At 36.0% G+C, this 20,578-nt stretch overlaps 1 protein-coding gene across 2 annotated transcripts; it reads left to right on the forward strand.

Annotated features, from left to right (window-relative positions):
• Positions 1-332: 332 nt before the first annotated feature.
• elovl6 (ELOVL fatty acid elongase 6) lies at positions 333-17,242 on the forward strand. 2 transcript variants are annotated; one of them, XM_058798310.1, is made up of 5 exons: positions 333-638; positions 13,251-13,382; positions 13,840-13,916; positions 14,312-14,463; positions 16,471-17,242. In XM_058798310.1, the coding sequence occupies exons 2-5, from the start codon at positions 13,356-13,358 to the stop codon at positions 16,902-16,904; spliced, it is 690 nt and encodes a 229-aa protein (XP_058654293.1). In that variant the 5' UTR covers positions 333-638; positions 13,251-13,355; the 3' UTR covers positions 16,905-17,242. The 2 variants fall into 2 exon arrangements, with proteins under 2 accessions (XP_058654293.1, XP_058654292.1); XM_058798309.1 differs by lacking the exon at positions 13,840-13,916 and having other exon boundaries at positions 336-638.
• Positions 17,243-20,578: the final 3,336 nt, after the last annotated feature.

The following is a 20,578-nucleotide window of genomic DNA, read 5'->3' on the forward strand; positions in this document are numbered from 1 at the left end:
TCACATATATTAAAATATTTTAATGGTGCTACATTAGTTACCTGTCAAACATTATTAGAAGGTAATACATTTTAAGTCAAGTCATAAATGAAATATTAGAGAAAATATAAGAACTGCACTGAGAGTATGTTAGAAATATGTTAGGCCAATGTTAGTCCCACTCCCAGCTGATTTATTTTCACAAATGAAGACTGCCCAGTCTGAACATAGACCGAAAACGGTGAAAATCGCATCGTTTATGAATATGTGTCAAAGGTCACCGCAGTCTGGGATGACGACAGCTCAGGAGGATGCACCAGATCTGCGGCATTAGGACCTTGCGCTGCGCTCCTCATCCTCAGAAGAGAGGAGGGCGTATGCCGGCACGGGCTGAGAGTCAAATAGGCTGACATTCGAGAACAACTCAACGAGTGTGCTGGGGGTGGCAAGAGCGATGCGAGGGCAAGGCTGGAGCTGAGCCTGCGAGACATAGCTAGGAAATCCGTCAAACTGAGCTCATTTAGTCGCCAAAGAAAGCCTAACGTTCTACAGTAAGCGTTTAAAGGACGAGAGACCATGTCGGTGCTGGCTTTGCAAGAATACGAATTCGAGAGGCAATTCAATGAAGATGAAGCCATTCGATGGATGCAGGAGAACTGGTACAGTAGCTCTGATGCATGATAAATAAGCTGGACCATAATAATCACAGCTATGATGCCTACAAAGCCGTTCATCAGATAGCGTGTACACTTGTTTTGCACTGACTGACTAGCATATTGAACATCTGAACCATGCATTAAGCCGAAAGCTTAAAAACCGTCGGGGGACTCTTGAAAGTCACTGGCAGGTACCATCCAGACCACGATGCACAGTGTGATTTCCCCCCTCGAGACTCAACAATATTGTTTTAGCATTGCGTTCTTTTTAAAAACACAAATGGTCTACGTGTAGCCTAATGAACGATGCTATAGCTATTTGAAGCATCGCTGCACTCTAATCAGATTCAAAGCCTATTCAAGGCGATGCTCTGCTTAATGTCCTTCGTGACATTTGGAACTTTCATCCTCCAGGATGCCGCACGGCTTCATATCTCAGGCGAACCTTTATTTGAAAAACACGATTTTTTTCGTAAACGAAACTGAATGCGTGTTTCAAAGCGGTGCTTATCCAGACTTAAATAGCGCTTGCCCAAAGTAGCAATGTTCGATTCGGGAAAGATTCGTTCTTTTAGAGTCGGATCTTTCCATTAAATCGGTTGAACCGATTCACAAAACTGGTTTAAAAAGCTTTGCTCACGAATCGGACTGAATTGGAGATTCTGGAGTCTACACACAAACCGATTCATTCTCCTCCGAATATGTCTGATTCGTTATGAGATACGAACTGACTTTGTTTGATTAATGGGACGACAAGATACAACAAGCAGAAATGTTACATTGACAACATGTTACAGACTTGATTTTATGGAAGTTACACATACAAAATAGCATTAATCTAGCACAAACGCTCTTATTAGTGAAACAAATTTTAAAACGTAATAAAGAAATATACTATAAACACGGATACGGTTTTATTGAAACGGTAGATTAGAGTACAGTAAGCCACCCCGGTTTGTCAGGGACCACGTGGTGACAATCACGCCATGACGTAAAAGATTTGTTTTGAACAGTTTTTTAACGACTCGTTCAAAAGAACCGATTCGCGGAAATGAGTCGGACTTCCCCATCACTAGCTCAAATCCTAGCCTAGCTCTCAGTCTCTGTAGCAAAATGTGAACGCCATAATACAGTTAATCATATTGAATCAGAGACATGCAAGCAAAGCGTTATTACATTCGCTGCATAGGAAGACCGTGTATGGTCTTTATAAAATCTGTCTATACATAGGTGCATGTGCTCTGTAGTTAATGGTTTGTGTGCCACGTTTCCATGCTTGGAAACTGTGGCGCTTGTTTAAAGTATCTGACACATGGTAACGTCAACACGATTACTCGCTATGGATCAATTTCACGCTTTTGTAATTATGCAGCGCGTTTGGAGACGGAGAAATCAGGCTGGTGTAGAATTCATAGCGACTAACCAATGAGATACGGTTGTTGATGTCTGCTGACACACATTTGACCAATCACGTTTCCGCGTCACTGTGCCGACTTCTCGGGGTTGCTTGCATCACATTTATCATCTTGTGTGCTGCTGTGTGGAGAAACACCTACTGTCTTGACCGTACCGTGTCTGAGTTTTAATAATTTTGTTTTGTTGATTAGGCTATTTCAGCCTGTCTGTTTCTGGTTGAGCGTCTTGTGCTGTTTAACTGTTTAAAACACTGAAATGCAGATTTAAAGGCATAGTTAACCCAAACACTTCAATTCTTTATTAGTCATTATTTACACTCAAATCATTTTTCATACACTTTCCAACACTTATTACCATCCATGGAAGACCAAAAATGACTTCAGGCAGACTGACAAACTCAGTCACCTTTCACTTTCATTTTATGGGGAAAAAAGATGCAGTGATAATGAATGGTAACTGTCATTTTGCCTGACCCCTCCTTTTGTGTTCCACAGAATAAAGTCATACCAATATGAGAGTATAGTAAATTATGACAAATTTTCCATTTTTGAGTAAACTATCACTGTAAGACAAAAATAAATAAAACAAACAGAGACATTTATAGTCAGGCACCTCACACTTAAAATCAACTCGTTAAATCATGCAGCATAAGTCATTAATATCAATTCAGCACAGACTTCCCTCCAGGTATTTAGTTAACTTACAACCATCACTGTGGTTCTGTGGTTTCACATACTTCCTTGTAGTCGCGTAACTTTATGAGTAAGACTATGATAACGGCCCTCTCTGTTATCTAGGTTTTTTTTTTTTTTAAACTGTTCCACCTTTCAGTTTTATTCATCTCGTAGCTACAACTGTCCTTTTTTTTTTTTTTCTAAATGAGTTCAGTGTTTTTGTCTTTATTTGCACTTCCTACCTGTGTAACGGAGTATGTACTGTAATTACACAATCTACAAAATGCATGCCCTCCTTTTGTTATGTAATTTCACATGCTGTATTTCTATAGCATGTTGTAGTAGCTCCATAAATATCAGTGCATTAAAAACCGGCTAAACAAAGCTGTTAAATTGGAGTGTGGATATTAAAATCTAAGATTTCTAACAACCAAAGTCTTTGCCAGTGGTCATTCAGTTGAGTGAAATACAAACAAAGGGGTTAAATACCAATTAGCTGTACTGTTACTCAGCATTTTTAAGACTATAGATCAGCCTGGTAATTCAAGGCTAATGCATAGATACAGAGACTAAACATTTGCTTGAAAAGCATTTTTCAAAACCCCTCCACTGTTCTGATGTAAAAAGCAACTGCAAGGCTCATGTCTCTGCTTTAATAATCCAATGCTCTGCGATGAATGACTGCAACACCACAGGATCCTTTCGTACGTCTTCCTGATGATCAGGGAAACAGAATGTCAGCTTTGATAAACAATATCTGAATTATTTATGCTAGGGAAGCACAGGTGATTCAACATAGACCATAGACGTCTGTGAAGAAAAGATCTATTATATGAATAAATAAGAGTAAGTATATGAGTATATGAATAGATTGCTGCAATACAAAGTTAGGTATAATTATCACCTGATCATTCAAAGCACCCTGTGTTTTCACAGGTAACAGAAGCTATCTCAAATTTAACAGATATAAAAGTACTTAACACTGCAAAGAACCTATTTTAAAGGAATTGGCCTCATGAAAATATGTAGCAATTTTGTTCAGTGTTTTTAAAAATCTCACTCCAACAGGTACTTATGCATTTCAACAGCTGTGCCAGTGCTCATATATTCAACATAGCAATAAACTTGTATGTGCATTTTACAGGCCATGTACGTGTTGTGTAAAACATGACATGACTAATATTAGTTCATTAATATTTGACAGTGCTGAGTCATACCTGCTAGACAGAGGGCCATATTGGCATCTGTTCTTGCCATTTTAAATAAATAAGTACATTTATAAAAATATACATTTTCATGTATATTATCTGCTTAAATAATTAATTTTATTATAAATACAGTTATTATAAATTAATAGGTTTTAATAGTTATATACAATACAGAGCTGAAACTTGCATCATATAGTTTTTTTTATTTTTTTTATGTGGGTTGCTAATATTTGTTTTTTGATTGGCAAAACAATTCTCAGCGAAGATCGATAAGACAGAGCTGCCATGGCTTATGCAATGTGCCACGTTCTGTGTTGTTCTGGTTTGACCAGAGAGAATTAGCCTCAGGTTGTGAAGATAGCCACAGGTCATCTCTAATCTGGGTGTATTTTTATCCTCTATCCTCACTATACTACACTGCCCAAAAGTTTCTTTAATGAGCTCTCATTGCAAGAGTCTGTCTCTCAAAATAAAGACACAAGCAGACAAGAGGCACAAAAATATTGTGGATAAATAAAAGTGGACTGATTTCCACAGACTGCCAGGCTTACATAATAGAGACGCATAGTAGAGTTTCCTGGCACCACAAACCATTGTCTGCATTCATAAGATTGTATTAACATTTATTGCAGGGACAGTCACTTTACTACACCACACCACTGGCCTTGAGAGATTATATTTATAAATAAGATTTGCTTTTCCTTCAACTGACAAGTCTAAAAGGTCTTTGACAAAACTTAAAGCCTTTGCCACCCACCACAACTTGACAAAAAATGTATTTCAAAATATGACCTCTGAAAGAGCAGTCACCTTGTTTCTATTTTCAATGCGAGTAGCCCTGAAGAAGAGATTGCATTTGATGTCTGGAGAGGGTGGTGGAGAAAAAACAAATACCTCTGGCTAAAGCCCTTTCCACCGTGTCACAAATGATAACATCAGCCATCGGTTTGTTTAGCCTTAGCCATGTTATCGCACTCATGATCTTAAACACAACAGCAATCAGTAGTGTTAGCCAGAAACGGTTTAGCTAGAAAAAGAAATGTAAATTTACAACCTGAATTCCGGAAATGTTGGGACATTTTTTAAATTTGAATAAAATCAAAACTAAAAGAATTTCAAAATCACATGAGCCAATATTTTATTCATAATAGAACATAGATAACATAACAAATGTTTAAACTGTGAAATTTTACAATTTTATGCACAAAATGAGCTCATTTCAAAATTGATGCCTGCTACAGGTCTCAAAATAGTTGGGACGGGGACATGTTTACCATGGTGTAGCATCTCCTCTTCTTTTCAAAACAGTTTGAAGACGTCTGGGCATCGAGGTTATGAGTTTCTGGAGTTTTGGTGTTGGAATTTGGTCCCAATCTTGCCTGATATAGGTTTCCAGCTGCTGAAGAGTTTGTGGTCGTCTGACGTATTTTTCGTTGAATGATGCGCCAAATGTTCTCTGTAGGTGAAAGAACTGGACAGCAAGCAGGCCAATTCAGCACCCGGACTCTTCTGCTATGAAGCCAAGCTGTTGTAATAGCTGCAGTATGTGGTTTTGCATTGTCCTGCTGAAATACACGTCATCTGGAGGGGAGCATATGTTTATAAAACCTTTATATACCTTTCAACTAGGGCTGTGCGATATGACGATATATATCAGATGGACGAAATAAAAAGTCTGTCATTTCATATTATGTTCTATCGTTTATTTTGTGGTGTCGCAAAATACATTGTTTACGGTAATACTTTTTAATCATTTGGATGACTGAAATCTTTACACACCACCACGGGGCGTGAAGCGGAGACAGAACCAGATGGAGCTCGTTCCTAAACGAGGGACTACATCTGTAGCATGGGCGTTTTTAAGCACTGCAGTTTTAAAACAACCGATTTTAAGCCGTTGAAACATAAACAACAGAGCTATATGCGTGCGCCGTCTCTGTTTCTGTGTGAGAGGACCGCGCATTTTATTTGATTTTTTTGCCGCTTTATTGACTTTGAACGATTACATAAACACACTTATGTGTCAGAATCCCCGTCTTGGCAAGTATCCTCATAAAGACAGCGATTTAGGTCTTAAGAGAGAGGAAACGACTGAAAGAGAAAATGCATATGTAACAGTATATTGGATCCGGACTTTGGTCTTAAAGGTGAAGCTGTCCAATATTCGTTCTGTCTGCCATTCATATTAATCCTAGCACATTGTTAAAAAAAAATCTCTCACTGCTCTTGACTAAATCACTTTTGTAACTTTAATAAGAAGAAATAATAATAAAAAAATAATGATATATTTATATATATACGTATAGAATCTATACATAATACACAGTGAAGACTAATTAATTTACACAATGTATGTAGCGTTTCTTATTTATTGTAGTTTTTTGTCCTATTGCTTGCAATTAGTTTCTTATACTTATTTCTTCACTGACTGTTTATTTATTTTCAGTGAGCTTGAGTTTTTTTTTTTTGTCTATTTTTAGGCTTGTATTAGTTTGATATTGACATTGGTGACAAGGATTAGGAAAATTCTATGGTATCAAAGATTTTAATATCATAAAAACATTTTTAAAAGAAAAAAATTACTATATCGTGATATATATTGTTATCGTGATATAAAATTAGTCATATTATGATATAAGATTTTGGTCATATCGCCCACCCCTACTTTCAACATTCACAGTGCCTTCCAAAACATGCAAGCTGCCCATACCGTATGCATATATGCACCCCTATACCATCAGAGATGATGGCTTTTGAACTGAACGCTGATAATACGCTGGAAGGTCTCCCTTCTCTTTAGCCCCAACAATAATGTAAAATTTGGACTCGTCTGACCATAGAACACTTTTCCACTCTGAAACAGTCCATTTTAAATGAGCCTTGGCCCATTTGACGGGGCTTCTGGATCGTGTTCACATATGGCTTCCTTTTTGTATGATAGAGGTTTAGTTGGCATCTGCAGATGGCACGGCAGATTGTGTTTACCGACAGTGGTTTCTGGAAGTATTCCTGGGCCCATTTAGTAATTTAAATGACAGAATCACGCTGATGAGTGATGCAGTGTCGTCTGGGGGCCCAAAAGACTACGGGCATCCAACAAAGGTCTTCGGCCTTGTTCCTTACGCAGAGGATTTCTCCAGTTTCTCTGAATCTTTTGATGATGTTACGCACTGTAGATGATGATATTTGCAAAGCCTTTGCAATTTGACGTTGAGGAATGTTGTTTTTAAAGTATTCCACAATCTTTTTACACACTCTTTCACGGATTGGAGAGCCTCTGCCTCTCTAAGACATCCCTTTTATAGCTAATCATGTTACAGACCTGATGTCAATTAACTTAATTGCTAGATGTTCTCCCAGCTGAATATTTTCAAAATTTCTTGCTTTTTCAGCCCTTTGTTGCCCCTGTGCCAACTTTTTTGAGACCTGTAGCAGGGATCAAATTTGAAATGAGCTCATTTAGTGGATAAGTGTAAAATTTCTCAGTTTAAACATGTGTTATGTTCTCTATGTTCTATTGTGAATAAAAGAATGAGTCCAAACAGCTGATAAAAACATCACAATAATCCACACGACTCCAGTCCATCAGTTAACATCTTGTTTAGTTTAAAGCTGCATGTAAGAAACAAAACTGTTCGATCTGTTCCTTCTGGCTAAAAGACCAGTCCATAAGCACTTCCAAATAATGCTTCTTCCAGTGAAAAACTCCATCCCTTGTTGTCTTCCCACATCAAAATCCACCAACATATTTGTTTAGAACTATTTTGGACTGTTTTCATTTCAACGGTGATTGATCTTTGGATATTTCTCTCCTGATTCAGACAAGTTGACTTTTTCATTGGAGAAAACAATATTATGAATAGAGAACTTGTATTTTAGCCAGAAGCAGTGGTTAAAATGTTTATTTATTATCAAATTTATTACAATAACGCAGCTTCTCAAGCCATTAATTGATGGACTGGAGTCGTGTGTTACAATACACTGTAGTCGTTTTCTTTTTGTATCATGATGTTTTTATCAGCTGTTTGGACCCTCATTCTGACAGCACCCATTCACTGCAGCGAATCCATTGGTGAGCAAGTGGTGTAATGCTAAATTTCCCCAAATCTGTTTTGATGAAGAAACAAACTCATCTACATATTTGAAGGCACAAGGGTGAGTAAATTCTCAGCATATTTTCATTTATGGCAGAACTATTCCTTTAACATTGAATTAAAAAAAAAAAAAAAAGGGATTGCGTTTCCGTATCCATATGTTGAGGTTTTGCACTGACAGAAACCCGTTTCTGTACTTGTACAGTTAATTCTACCATCCTGCACTTTTCCAACATTGTGCTGTGTTCGGTTAAAAATCACTGAATCTAGCAGAACAGATTCTGCTACCGTCATTAGTATAAAACAGCTATTAGGCTGCAAAATCAGTTTATTTAGCGGCTCTAAATGACTTAAGAAGCACTTCTAGCCTATACAGCTTGGGCCAGATGTGAACCCTTGCAGGTAGCTTCACCATCAGTCTTTGTCCACTACAGGTTTAATGCTCTCAGCTGGGGAAAAAAAAAAAAGAGAGCATAGACAAAAACAAAAAAGTCAAGGACTTGATGGTCTTGCAATACATAGACCTACTTATTGAAAGTTGATGACGCAGGACCTGAATCTCTTAGTTTTATATAAAATATTTGTTGCTCAGGATATTTCTGCCTTACTACCTTTTTCTGGATCATTTTTGTTGCATTATACGAAAGCTCTGGTAGCTCTGCTTTATTGACATAGTAACAAGGCCAGATGGGAATATTCTCTTGCATCGCCATTGGATGGTCAGTATATTGGATGGTATAAGACGGGGCTTTACAGCATCTGTGTGGCTTATGCCACTTACTCACTCACTCCTCTAGCAGGATATTTGAAATCCTCCCCAAAACATGTCTCCAGATAAGGCGCTAATGAAAAGGGAGCAATGTTGTTTTGTCATTCACTGCAGCACAGCTAAAAAAAAAACATCTGATCATCAAGCTTCTTAAAATGAATTACCTTGCATGTTCCAAACTGGCAGTTTCTTCACTTCTTTGCTGCATCTAGGACTGGTCAATATACTGAATATGGGAAATATATATATATATATATATATATATATATATATATATATATATATATATATATATATATATATATTAGTATATTTCACATTATTCCTCTAACCTTGGTCAATATAAAATGAAATAAAAATACATCTTACAGATAAACTTTTGAATTGTAGTGTTGGTCAGTATTGCTGCTTATTTTTGCTCCTTATATGGGTGCACAAACCATATGAAAATTAGGTATTGTTCAGCAGTTTATTATGTCAAAGCTTTTAAATAGGCAACAAAAGTAATATCCAAAATGATGGTCACTCTGACTGAAAAAAAAAAAAAAAAAAAACACCTGTAAATGAAGAGGTATACGGAATATAAAAAAATAAATAAAAATAAAAAACTCCCCTAGTAGCATCAAACGTTTGGTTCTGGCACGATACATAATGACATACAAACACAGAAGTTGTTGGATTACCATTAGCAGCATCTTGCTGCCAGCTGTTTTCGAGTACAAGCGTCCTGCTAGCTGGCACTGTGTCTGTTAGCGTGAGCAATCACACCCAGTGCATTTAACTGATTTGTAACCAGAAACAAGAGTTCAGTCATCCAATAACACTGATGAATTGGTCCAATAAAATATGTGAATACTGCTGCAGCCTCCCTTTGTACACAAAGAACAATGCAATGACAAGTCAAGGTTGGAGGGGGGGCTGTATGCACAGAATGGACTCACTGTTCTGAGCAGAGTGAGGTCAGTGTTTCTCACATCCAGTAGGCAGAAAAATAAAAATGATGCTCAGCGTGCTTTCACAACCTACACCCTACTCTTCTTCACACAAAGCCTATAGAGGTCATGTGTAACGAAAAATGACCCAAACAAATTGCTAAATATAAAAAAGACACTTAGCACTACTTGTACTGCATGAATTTTTTATTTAAGTCTTATGCATTATTTGAATTCTGTTGAATAGAGGAATTGTCTGAGACTTTACCCATATGCAAATAGGGTAATTAAAACCCAGAAGAACCTCTGGGGCTCCTCATTCGCCGATTTGACTGTGGTTCTTGGAAAGAGAACACACATCATCCTGGAAATTATACTGGCAGGGAGATACGTGCCCCAGTTTTGGCTCAGAATGCCAGCTGGATGCTGGACTGGCAAAGCTCCCATCTGGTTGACTTCTTCCATTAACCAAAAAAAAAAAAAATTGCTGTCATAATTAAAGTTTATGTTTTGATAAGGATGTGAAAAACTTCAATTCACTTTATTTAAAGGCCTGATATTGGCCAAAATCAGACAGCATCAATTGGGTATTATTACATATATACTATATAATGAATAATTTGTTTTATTTGATAATGTTTACTTGATTCTGGTGTGTTTTAATTTAGTGCCTAAAAACAATTGTGATTTTGTTTTTGCTTGTTAATTTATTACTACATGCCATTGTTTTAGTTTAATTTGTGAACATGGTATCAAAATGAGTAGAACCATGAAATCTCTCATGTTGGTATTGGCTACTGAAATTGTGACACTGTGACAATGTTAGGTTTTAAATACTAGTACCCTTGAGCATAATTTTATCATTATGTGTTTAATAGACATACTTTATGCAGAGATTTCCTAATGGTTTCTCAGGAAACCAGAATATTTTCTTTCGATTACGATTACCTCAAATAAAAAAATAAAAAATATTTAAAAAAGACACAGATTAGGCCTTAAGGAAACAAATTTATTGCAAATTAGATTTAGGGGGATCAGAATGCCCTCAAAATTGAATTAGACTGCACGGTGGATATTTCCAGCTACCAGATAAATGCAGTACAGCGCTGCCAGATATTATGAGATCCTAAAAGCATCACAAGCTGTCAAAATAAGCCCAATAAGCTGTTTGTGATGAAAAGTTCCAACAATAGTTTATTTCATTTTGGCAACAGATAAGTGATAAATATAGGATTTAAGAAACAATGGCATATTTATGTAATGTTTGATGCATTTGGACAAAGTTGCTAAACCAAATGGATTACATTCTGAGGTGTATATAACTAAAAATCTTTACGCATCCTATTAGTTTTTATTTATTTATTTATTTATTTTTATGTAGTACACACTACATAAACCAGTATGCAAATTTTTAAGACTGGAATTGCGAGATGGAGAAAGCTCTGGCTTTGCTGGTGCTTTTCTAATAGCTACATAACTGCAGTATAATATAGTCAGAATAGTCGCTGCACCAGTCTGCAGGTGGCTGTTTCACCGTATGCAAAGTCTGCAAATTTGACTGTTATATGGGGGATGCGTGTTTCCATTCAAAACATGGCATAATTCAGGAAAATCAAAATGCTGTGCTTGTTTTTCTATGTTAGAATAGAATATTGATAAAAAAAAAAAAAAAAAAAAACATTTATACTGTTACAAAAGATTTTTATTTGAAATAAATGTTGCTCTTTTGAACTTTCTATTCATCAAAGAATCTTGAAAAATATATCAGTGTTTCCACAAAAATATTAATATTCATTTTGAAAACAAGAAATGTTTCTTGAGGAGCAGATTTCTGCAGGATGATGTGACACTGACGACTCGAGCAATGGCTAAATATTTTTTAAATGGTGAACATTTTTAACAATATTTCTGTATTTATGATCAAGTACTGTAAATACAGACAATAAAAACTTTTTTTTTTTTAAACTATCTTGGGTAACACTTTATTTTAAGGTGTCCTTGTTACACATATTACATGTACTTACTATTATAATAACAATTAATTATGCATAATTACATGCAAGTAACCCTAAACCAAACCCTAATCCTAACCATATATTAAGTACAAGTAGTTAATTAATATTACTCAGTACTTAAATGTATAATGTAACAAGGACAAAGTGTAACCAAATCTTGTTTATGTAGGGTTCACGCGGGTCCTTAAAAAGCCTTAAATTTACTTTATCAAATTTAAGGTCATAAAAAGTCTTAAATTGTATAAGAAAGTCTTAATTATGATTTCAAGAGGTCTTAAATTTGGGTACAGACCAGAATCGCGATGCAGCTTAATGTGACGGTTAAACTTCAAAAAGCTATAAATAAATATGAGCGCTGCACGTTTCAAAGTCCGGTGCTGCGCTGCTTTGTGTTCTGCCGTTACCGCGGAAACAGCTAACTGAGATTTGTTATAGCACTTGCATATCGTCGCTCTTTTGTTGATTTTGATTGCTTCCATTGTCCTCATTTGTAAGTCGCTTTGGATAAAAGCATCTGCTAAATGACCAAATATTAGTGGCTCATACCATTTTATAGCACTTGCTATTCAATTCTGTATATTATTATTTTTAAGGAATTATGTAGTTGTTTAATTGTATACACTTAATTATTGTCTGCTTCACGTCTGATGTGTGACCCACTTAAAGTGTAGTAAATGGTATAAAATCTCAGTGTGATTATTAGTACTTTAATAAATGTAAAATAATTTGAATACAAATACTAATTTACAACATCCAGCATCACAATTAACTGTTTTGCACAGCTAAAAAGGCTAAATGGAGATTGCCAACTCCCCCTCAAACAGTTCACGCTAGCTCTTACATTAAAAAAAGTATAGTGTCCATGGATCTAGTCTTTGCATCTGTTTGTTTGATGTTTGAATCAGGTCTCCTCTGTTGGAGTAGAGGGTTCTAGAACTGCAGTCTCCGGTATTGCAGGAACATTGGGTTTTTTGTTCTGACCAATGTGAAAATCGACCCATGTTTTTACCTTGCGAACACGCAGAGCTGTAAATGTGAACTGGTGGGTCAATAAAAAGATAGTTCATTATAAAAATCTAAACAGTAAAATGTGTTTGTATGTTATTTAATTAATATAAGAATTTATTGATAATAATTGTTTAAATTAATATAATTAATATTTTTGACTCATCCATTTACTTAAAAAATGGTTTAAAGGTGGAAATGTGAAGTGTATCATTTTAAAAAAAACTTTGTTTTCCTGAAAACTTGTATCTGAATTGTTAATCATGCTTTTTACAGTCATCTTACAGTTTAATAGTTTACCATAGACATTGCCCTACCCTGCTCATATGGTATTCAGTTTATTAGTGCAGGTCTTGAAAAAGGTCTTAAAAATTCTGAAATTTGATCTTAAAAATCCTGCAGCGACCTGTATAAAATATACTGTGAGAAGATGGTCATGCTGAAGGCTGAAGTGAACTTTTCTTCAGACTTCACTAATTTTTTTCCATCTCATTTCTTACAGGAAGAAGTCCTTCCTCTTCTCTGCGCTCTACGCTGCCTGCATACTTGGTGGGCGGCATGTAATGAAACAAAGGGAGAAGTTTGAATTGAGGAAACCTTTAGTACTATGGTCTTTAACACTTGCAGCCTTCAGGTAAATATGTCTATTGGTAAATGGGTCATAGATCATGCATGCAAGTTTAAGGGTGTATCTATGGGTGTTACATGCATCTATGCATTTCCTTACAGCACCTGTTAATGCTAAAACATATTTGCTTAATTAACATATTTCAGTGCTATGAGTGAAGGAAATTAAAATGTAACGTAAATTAATAATATGTAAAGTAATAACCCACGTAGGCAATTATTCATAGAGACAGGCCTATTTCTGAAGCTTTTACGGCACATTAAGTCAATGTCAATGCAATGGCAGTGCAAGACAAAAGCAGTTTGCTAACAGATCATAGATTAATATACTTAAATCAGTCAGAATGAAAAGACACTTCACATTTCTGTGATGTGCATTTTGTGTTTGAAGTGATGCCATTTTGCACATTACAATACACTGTAGTGAATACTGTGCATTTATAAATTGTTTCATGTTTTAGCAGATTAATGGTGTGCATTATAGCCAGAAAAACAAGCCACTTCCTCGTTCCAAGTTACTTCATAAAGACCTGCATATATGGTACATAAGAGGCCTGCATATATAATTTCATATTGAGCTTGCACCTTAACATGTCATCTAACTTAACGACATAACATATCTCACTCTTCTATGTGTGAAGATCAGCACTATAGTGAATGTAGAAAGGTGGTGAGACAGACTACATCGCACTTCCAGGTTTATCACATGATCCGGCCTTTGGCAGCCACTATTTAGAAACCTAAAACTGGAACCTGAGTGCCAAGTAACTGCCCAGCCACACAATCTAAAGTGTCAATAAATAAGCACGCCCAATAAAAATAAAGCATCGTTAGTCTTAGTAGTAATGCTATGAGTCCTAACAGTTAAATAAAGCATATACCATTTTGTATCTGATTTAAAGTGTCCCTTTTGTTTTGTTGCACATCCTTCTTCAGTATATTTGGTGCCATCAGAACTGGAGGCTACATGATGAACATCTTGATGACCAAAGGCCTGAAGCAGTCAGTGTGCGATCAGAGTTTCTACAACGGACCAGTCAGCAAGTTCTGGGCCTATGCTTTTGTCCTCAGCAAGGCACCTGAACTAGGTGAGATTATGTGTCTATACGTCCAATTTTAGTTTCATAGGTTAAGATTTAAGCTATTTTATGCATTTGTTTGTAAGTAGAAATGCACAATATATTGGTGTCATACCTCGCAATATTTTTTCTAACAAAATCTTCTCATTTGTCAGTTTAGAATATTTAATTTAGCTATTTTTTCCACTTGATAATATTATAATTTTATAATACTGCTACATGAAGTCTACATGTGAACATACATTTTTCATACTGCACATAACATTCCGATGCCTATATTCACTTGCAGCATTTAAAACGATTGCTTTCATCATATTGTGATGGATTTTTAGTTCATTAAGACAAAATAGTTTTTTAAAATCTACCACAAAAATAACTCTTGGTTTATAATTTGAAAGAATTTTAATACCAGTACTTGCTTTAAAAAAAAAGAAAAAAGGTATAAATCTCGATACCACAAAACTGAGTATCATCAACCTGAAAACATGAAACTGCTATCAAATTTCTGCATCACAGCACAGGGTTAAAATTAAATTTTCATGTTCTTTCTTTACTCCCGACAAGCATACTAAAAGTTGAGCACTCCTAGTCATATTGTACACTCATAATATACATGCAGAGTGGGATCTCTTTAAATTAATATGTAGGCCTAGACCATTTTTAGGAATGCTTTATCTATATAAAGCAAAACAGGACCAAAATATTTAAAGTGTTATAATGCAACTTTTTTCAGTTATAATTCTCTATTCTTACACTATGGGACCCGACAACATAGTTTTATATAAATATATGACCACAGCAAAGTATAAACAGTTGTAACCACATTACCAGAGTTCCCAAATCCTCAACTCTATTTAAAACAACTGTAATCCTTTAACACAGAAAAAAATAAAAGTTCAGTTAAATACGTTCTGCCTCTTCTGTGTAGCTTGCTCCAGTGACAAAGCACTACTGAGAAGCCTAGTGTTCATCTGCATGAATATAATTGGTTGTGAAAGCGTAACAGAATTTGTTAGCATGAACCTTGCAGCATAACCCCAAGTCTAGAAATCTAGGATAGTGGATCTATTTTCCGCCTGCCTGGGCCTATTGTGTTTGCCATGTCCTGCCGGTTAGTGGGCTACCAGGCCTATTGTAGAGACAAAAAGACAGCACTGAGACAACGTGAGGACCATTAACATCCCTCCTAGGCACAGGCCAAGCATAACGAGTCATGATGTTTTGTTCACTGATGTACAGCAGGAGACATACCAACATATATAGACTTTTAACCTGCGGCACTTGCCCTCTGATGTTAATTTATGGACAATTTAAAGTGAACAAGTTAACAACAACAACAAAAATTTTTTTTTTTTTTTTTTTAATTATATTTGTATTACTTTTACTTCGCAAGGATGCATTAAATGTCACATTAAAAACTTTTATAATGTTACAAGAGATTTATATTCTATGTTTTTTTAGTATTTGTTGACTTAATTTAGTAATTGTGTTTCCACCATAGTTTTTCTCATCTAATACAACAAAAATAAATAAATACAATAAAATAAGTGAGCAGTCTTAATAAAGTGCATACATTTTTATGCACATGTTAAGATTTAATGCTCATTGTGCTGTTTCTATCCAGCATTTTTTAATACTATATCCTACGCAACATCATTAGCTGGACTAGTGGGGCTTCACTAACAGTTGTTTACTTCCAACAACTTTAATGACTTAAATTGTAGCTTAAAAACTATGTCTACACTGTTTGACCTTGGTCAACTTTGCCCTGATTAGATATTCAAATATTCAAGGTCTAGAGAACATGCAAGTTTAGCTGAATACCTTAATGTTTACTCACTAAATCAATAACAATACTTTTCAACCATTTTCAACACCTAAAAGAAAAACAAGATAGCACGTCAAGACAGCCATAACAACCAGCGTTTATTTACCAAACAATTACAAAATCTTTTGCTCTCTCTATTCTCTACTTGCATATCTCTCACAATCAGTCTCTTGATCTTATCCTTCTAGGAGACACACTATTCATCGTCTTACGGAAGCAAAAGCTGATTTTCCTTCACTGGTATCATCACATCACAGTTCTGCTCTATTCCTGGTACTCCTACAAGGACATGGTGGCTGGCGGGGGCTGGTTCATGACCATGAACTATCTGGTGCACGCCGTCATGTATTCTTACTACGCTCTACGGGCCGCCGGCTTCAAAATCTCTCGCAAGTTCGCCATGTTCATCACCCTGACGCAGATCACCCAGATGGTGATGGGCTGCGTGGTCAACTACCTGGTGTATTCGTGGATGCAGCAAGGCCAAGAGTGCCCATCCCATGTGCAGAACATTGTGTGGTCGTCCCTCATGTACCTCAGCTACTTTGTGCTCTTCTGCCAGTTCTTCTTCGAAGCCTACATCACAAAGACCAAATCCAATGCAGCCAAGAAAAGCCAATAAATCAAGAAAATGATTTTTAACAATTAATCTAGGTGAGGTGGGGAAAAACTAAATGGACCAATGATTGGTAGTGGATGGATGTGTCTTTACAGTTAGGGCTTATGAACTTGCAGAAGAAAGAAGCAAAGACCATGAGGGGCTACTATCAAAGCTTGTGCATACTGTACTACTAACGTATAGAGATAAACCTCCCCACCACTTGGGAAGCTCTATTGAGCTGCACTGAGAAATCATTATGATTATATCAGTTGAACAAAACAAAAAAAATGTGTCTTTATGTAATGTTTATGTGCCCAATACAATTCTCTGTATTTAAAAAAAAAAAAAAAAAAAAAGAAGTGTATAGATGAAAAAAAAGGGATGCAAAATAAATTAAAACAGAATTAAGAAGTTGTCAAAATGGACTGGGACATTTTGAAAAAAGGAACTTATGTGGATAGAATTAATATTTGTGTGGTTATGTCTAAACATTAAATGTTACTGTTGCATTTTTATTTTTATTGATTAGATAGATTGTGTACGGTAATTTTGTACGAAAGCCATGTCAATGGAAGACTGGTTAATGTTGAGCTAAAAATGCCACAGTGTGTTCTGTGTTCCGCGTCGCAGCACCAAAATTTTCTCAGGTCTTAAGAGTTTTCCATTTGAAGTTCATATCATTTTAGAAAAAACAAAACAAAACAAAAAGGCAAAATAGTCAAGGTAGTCGAATAGGCCTGAAATGTTAATGCCATTGGATTACTCACACACACACAAACAACCACACAAGTAAATAAAAAAAAAAAAACAACGAGGAAGGGTAAAAAAACAAAAAAAAACACAAACAAAGACCAATGAAGGCCATTTTGAGAGGACACTGAGGCCAAATGATCATCAGAACACCTGAGGCCCTTGTGGAGTATGAATCATCGGACCTCTCCGGATCTGCATTTTTGTTCTGACCTCTGAAAGGCCTGGTCTTCTTCTCATGGCTTAAGGTCATCGTTATCACCATCCATTCCAAAGGCCGACGGCATAGAGAGTCTAGCCCTGCCTAAAGGACCATGAAGTCAAGCATACTTAAAAAGTCTATATCACTGTAACAAATCTGAATAATCTCTGTCACTGAATGGTGTCCATTGTGCTCTTGTGCATTTGCACTGTATACATGTAAAGCATCTATAGACGATTTTAACAAAGAGCCAAGAGTGCTGAAATAATCACGTGTCTGTGTTTTTTCATTCGAATTCTCCTTGTTTACCCTGGTAGGACTGTGTGAGAGATCCTTTCTGGTACATATTTTTCTCAACTCTGCAGGAAGGAGATCTGAACTGTCACTCTTGCTGTGAACAGGCTCAGCAACATGCCAGATGGGAGCACTCCTGCCTCAGCCGCAATGACATAAGACATAAGTTCAGACTGCCCTGGTTTCTAAAGCCATACTAAGCAACATGTTATGCGTGTCTACTGGGGTGGAGCGGTAAAAGAGTGACAGAAATTATGCCAACAGACATATAAAACCATATGGCAATAGACAGTATGTTGAAAGTACTATGAAATTGCACTGATCAGAGGTCACAGGCCAGTTGAAACGTGACGCATATATACGTCACAATGCCATATTTGACTGGAAATCTTTGGATGATGTAACTACAGCAGATAAAGTGCAATGAAATACTGCCTGTTAGCACTGGATAATATGGATCAAAGTTTGTAGGCATTAGATTTGAAGTCAGTTTGTTGAGTGTTTCCGGTACTTAATCTCTAAAAGCTTGCATCTCCAAACAGACCACAAAACCTCATTAGCATTACATTATACACAGTTATTATACTAATTTATTTATTTATTTTTAATTTAACCTTTACTTAACCAGAAAAGACTCTCTGAGATTAAAAATCTCTTTCGCAGGAGTGTCCTGGCCAAAATGGGCAGCAATACATCAGTCACATCACAAAATATTACAACACAAACAGACTAGAGACACTTAAAAAACAGTTACATATCATTGAGTCAATTTTCATTTGCCGAGTAACTGTTTTAAAATGATCCAAAGACGGCAAATTTTGTAATTTCAATTTCGATTGTAGAAGGTTCCAGTAAGACATTCTTTCATTGTTTTGCGTAACTCCAGATGTCCATGAAATTCCAACCAGCATGCAGGGCAGAGGTGACAGTTCTAATGACTCCAGAACAGAAATTTATGGGAGCATCTTTTAGACACACTAACACAACATTTGATAAAAGTATATGTTAACCAGGTGACTCACTAAAGGGCCTCGGCAAACATACAGGAATACTAAGTCTTAAAATGCATAAAAAACACAAAGATGTATAACATTAAACATAATGTCTCATATGTTTACATATCAGAGGCACATATCAGCTTATAAGCTTACAGAATTTGTCATCTCAGAGAAAGCAGGGAGCTGTAGTATAAAAAGGGTTGGCATTTTAAATGAACAAAACAAAATACCAGACAAAAATAGCGACCAATAAATCAAAAGCACCCACCTTATACAACACAGCTACAGTATGCAAAAAAAAGTCCCAAGTAGCCATTTCAGTTACACAGACACAATAAGGGTATTCTGATCAACTAAGTGTGCTTGAAACAGTGTACATTAGTGCAGAGGTTTAGTGCATTAGTGCAGTGTACATTAGTTAGATTTGGAAATAATTTGAACATACTGAAACTGAATGAAATGGATTTCGTAAATGGAGCTCATACATATTTTGCAAGTTCAAGTATGTTCCACGTGAGTGATCAGACCTCAGGTCCCTTTACAGTTTTACTTTCCTTATTGCTTCTGAAACAAGAAAAACTGGTGAAAAAGTACAACAAAACATGTCTAACGTGATGAAAGTTCAGCTCTTCAGGACTGTTTACATTCATTTAACCCATCACTGGATACATTAGGAATAACAATATTACTTCAGTACAAGAAAGAAAATCCAAGATGTGAATCTGTATCCATCTATATATCCATTTATCGATCGAGATATATATATATATATATATATATATATATATATATATATATATATATATATATATATATATATGATTTGTTTCATATATATTCTTATATGCAATACTTAACCTCATCTATATAATATACACAATACTTCCCTAGATAATAATACAGGTGCATCTCAAATTAGAATGTCGTGGAAAAGTTCATTTATTTCAGTAATTCAGCTCAAATTGTGAAACTCGTGAATTAAATAAATGCAATGCACACAGACTGAAGTAGTTTAAGTCTTTGGTTCTTTTAATTGTGATGATTTTGGCTCACATTTAACAAAAACCCACCAATTCACTCTCTCAACCAATTATAATATGGTGACATGCCAATCAGCTAATCAACTCAAAACACCTGCAAAGGTTTCCTGAGCCTTCAAAATGGTCTCTCAGTTTGGTTCACTAGGCTACACAATCATGGGGAAGACTGCTGATCTGACAGTTGTCCAGAAGACAATCATTGACACCCTTCACAAGGAGGGTAAGCCACAAACATTCATTGCCAAAGAAGCTGGCTGTTCACAGAGTGCTGTATGTTAACAGAAAGTTGAGTTGAAGGAAAAAGTGTGGAAGAAAAAGATGCACAACCAACCGAGAGAACCGCAGCCTTATGAGGATTGTCAAGCAAAATCGATTCAAGAATTTGGGTGAACTTCACAAGGAATGGACTGA

Source organism: Onychostoma macrolepis, chromosome 14, assembly GCF_012432095.1.
Source record: "Onychostoma macrolepis isolate SWU-2019 chromosome 14, ASM1243209v1, whole genome shotgun sequence".
Lineage (NCBI taxonomy): Eukaryota > Metazoa > Chordata > Actinopteri > Cypriniformes > Cyprinidae > Onychostoma > Onychostoma macrolepis.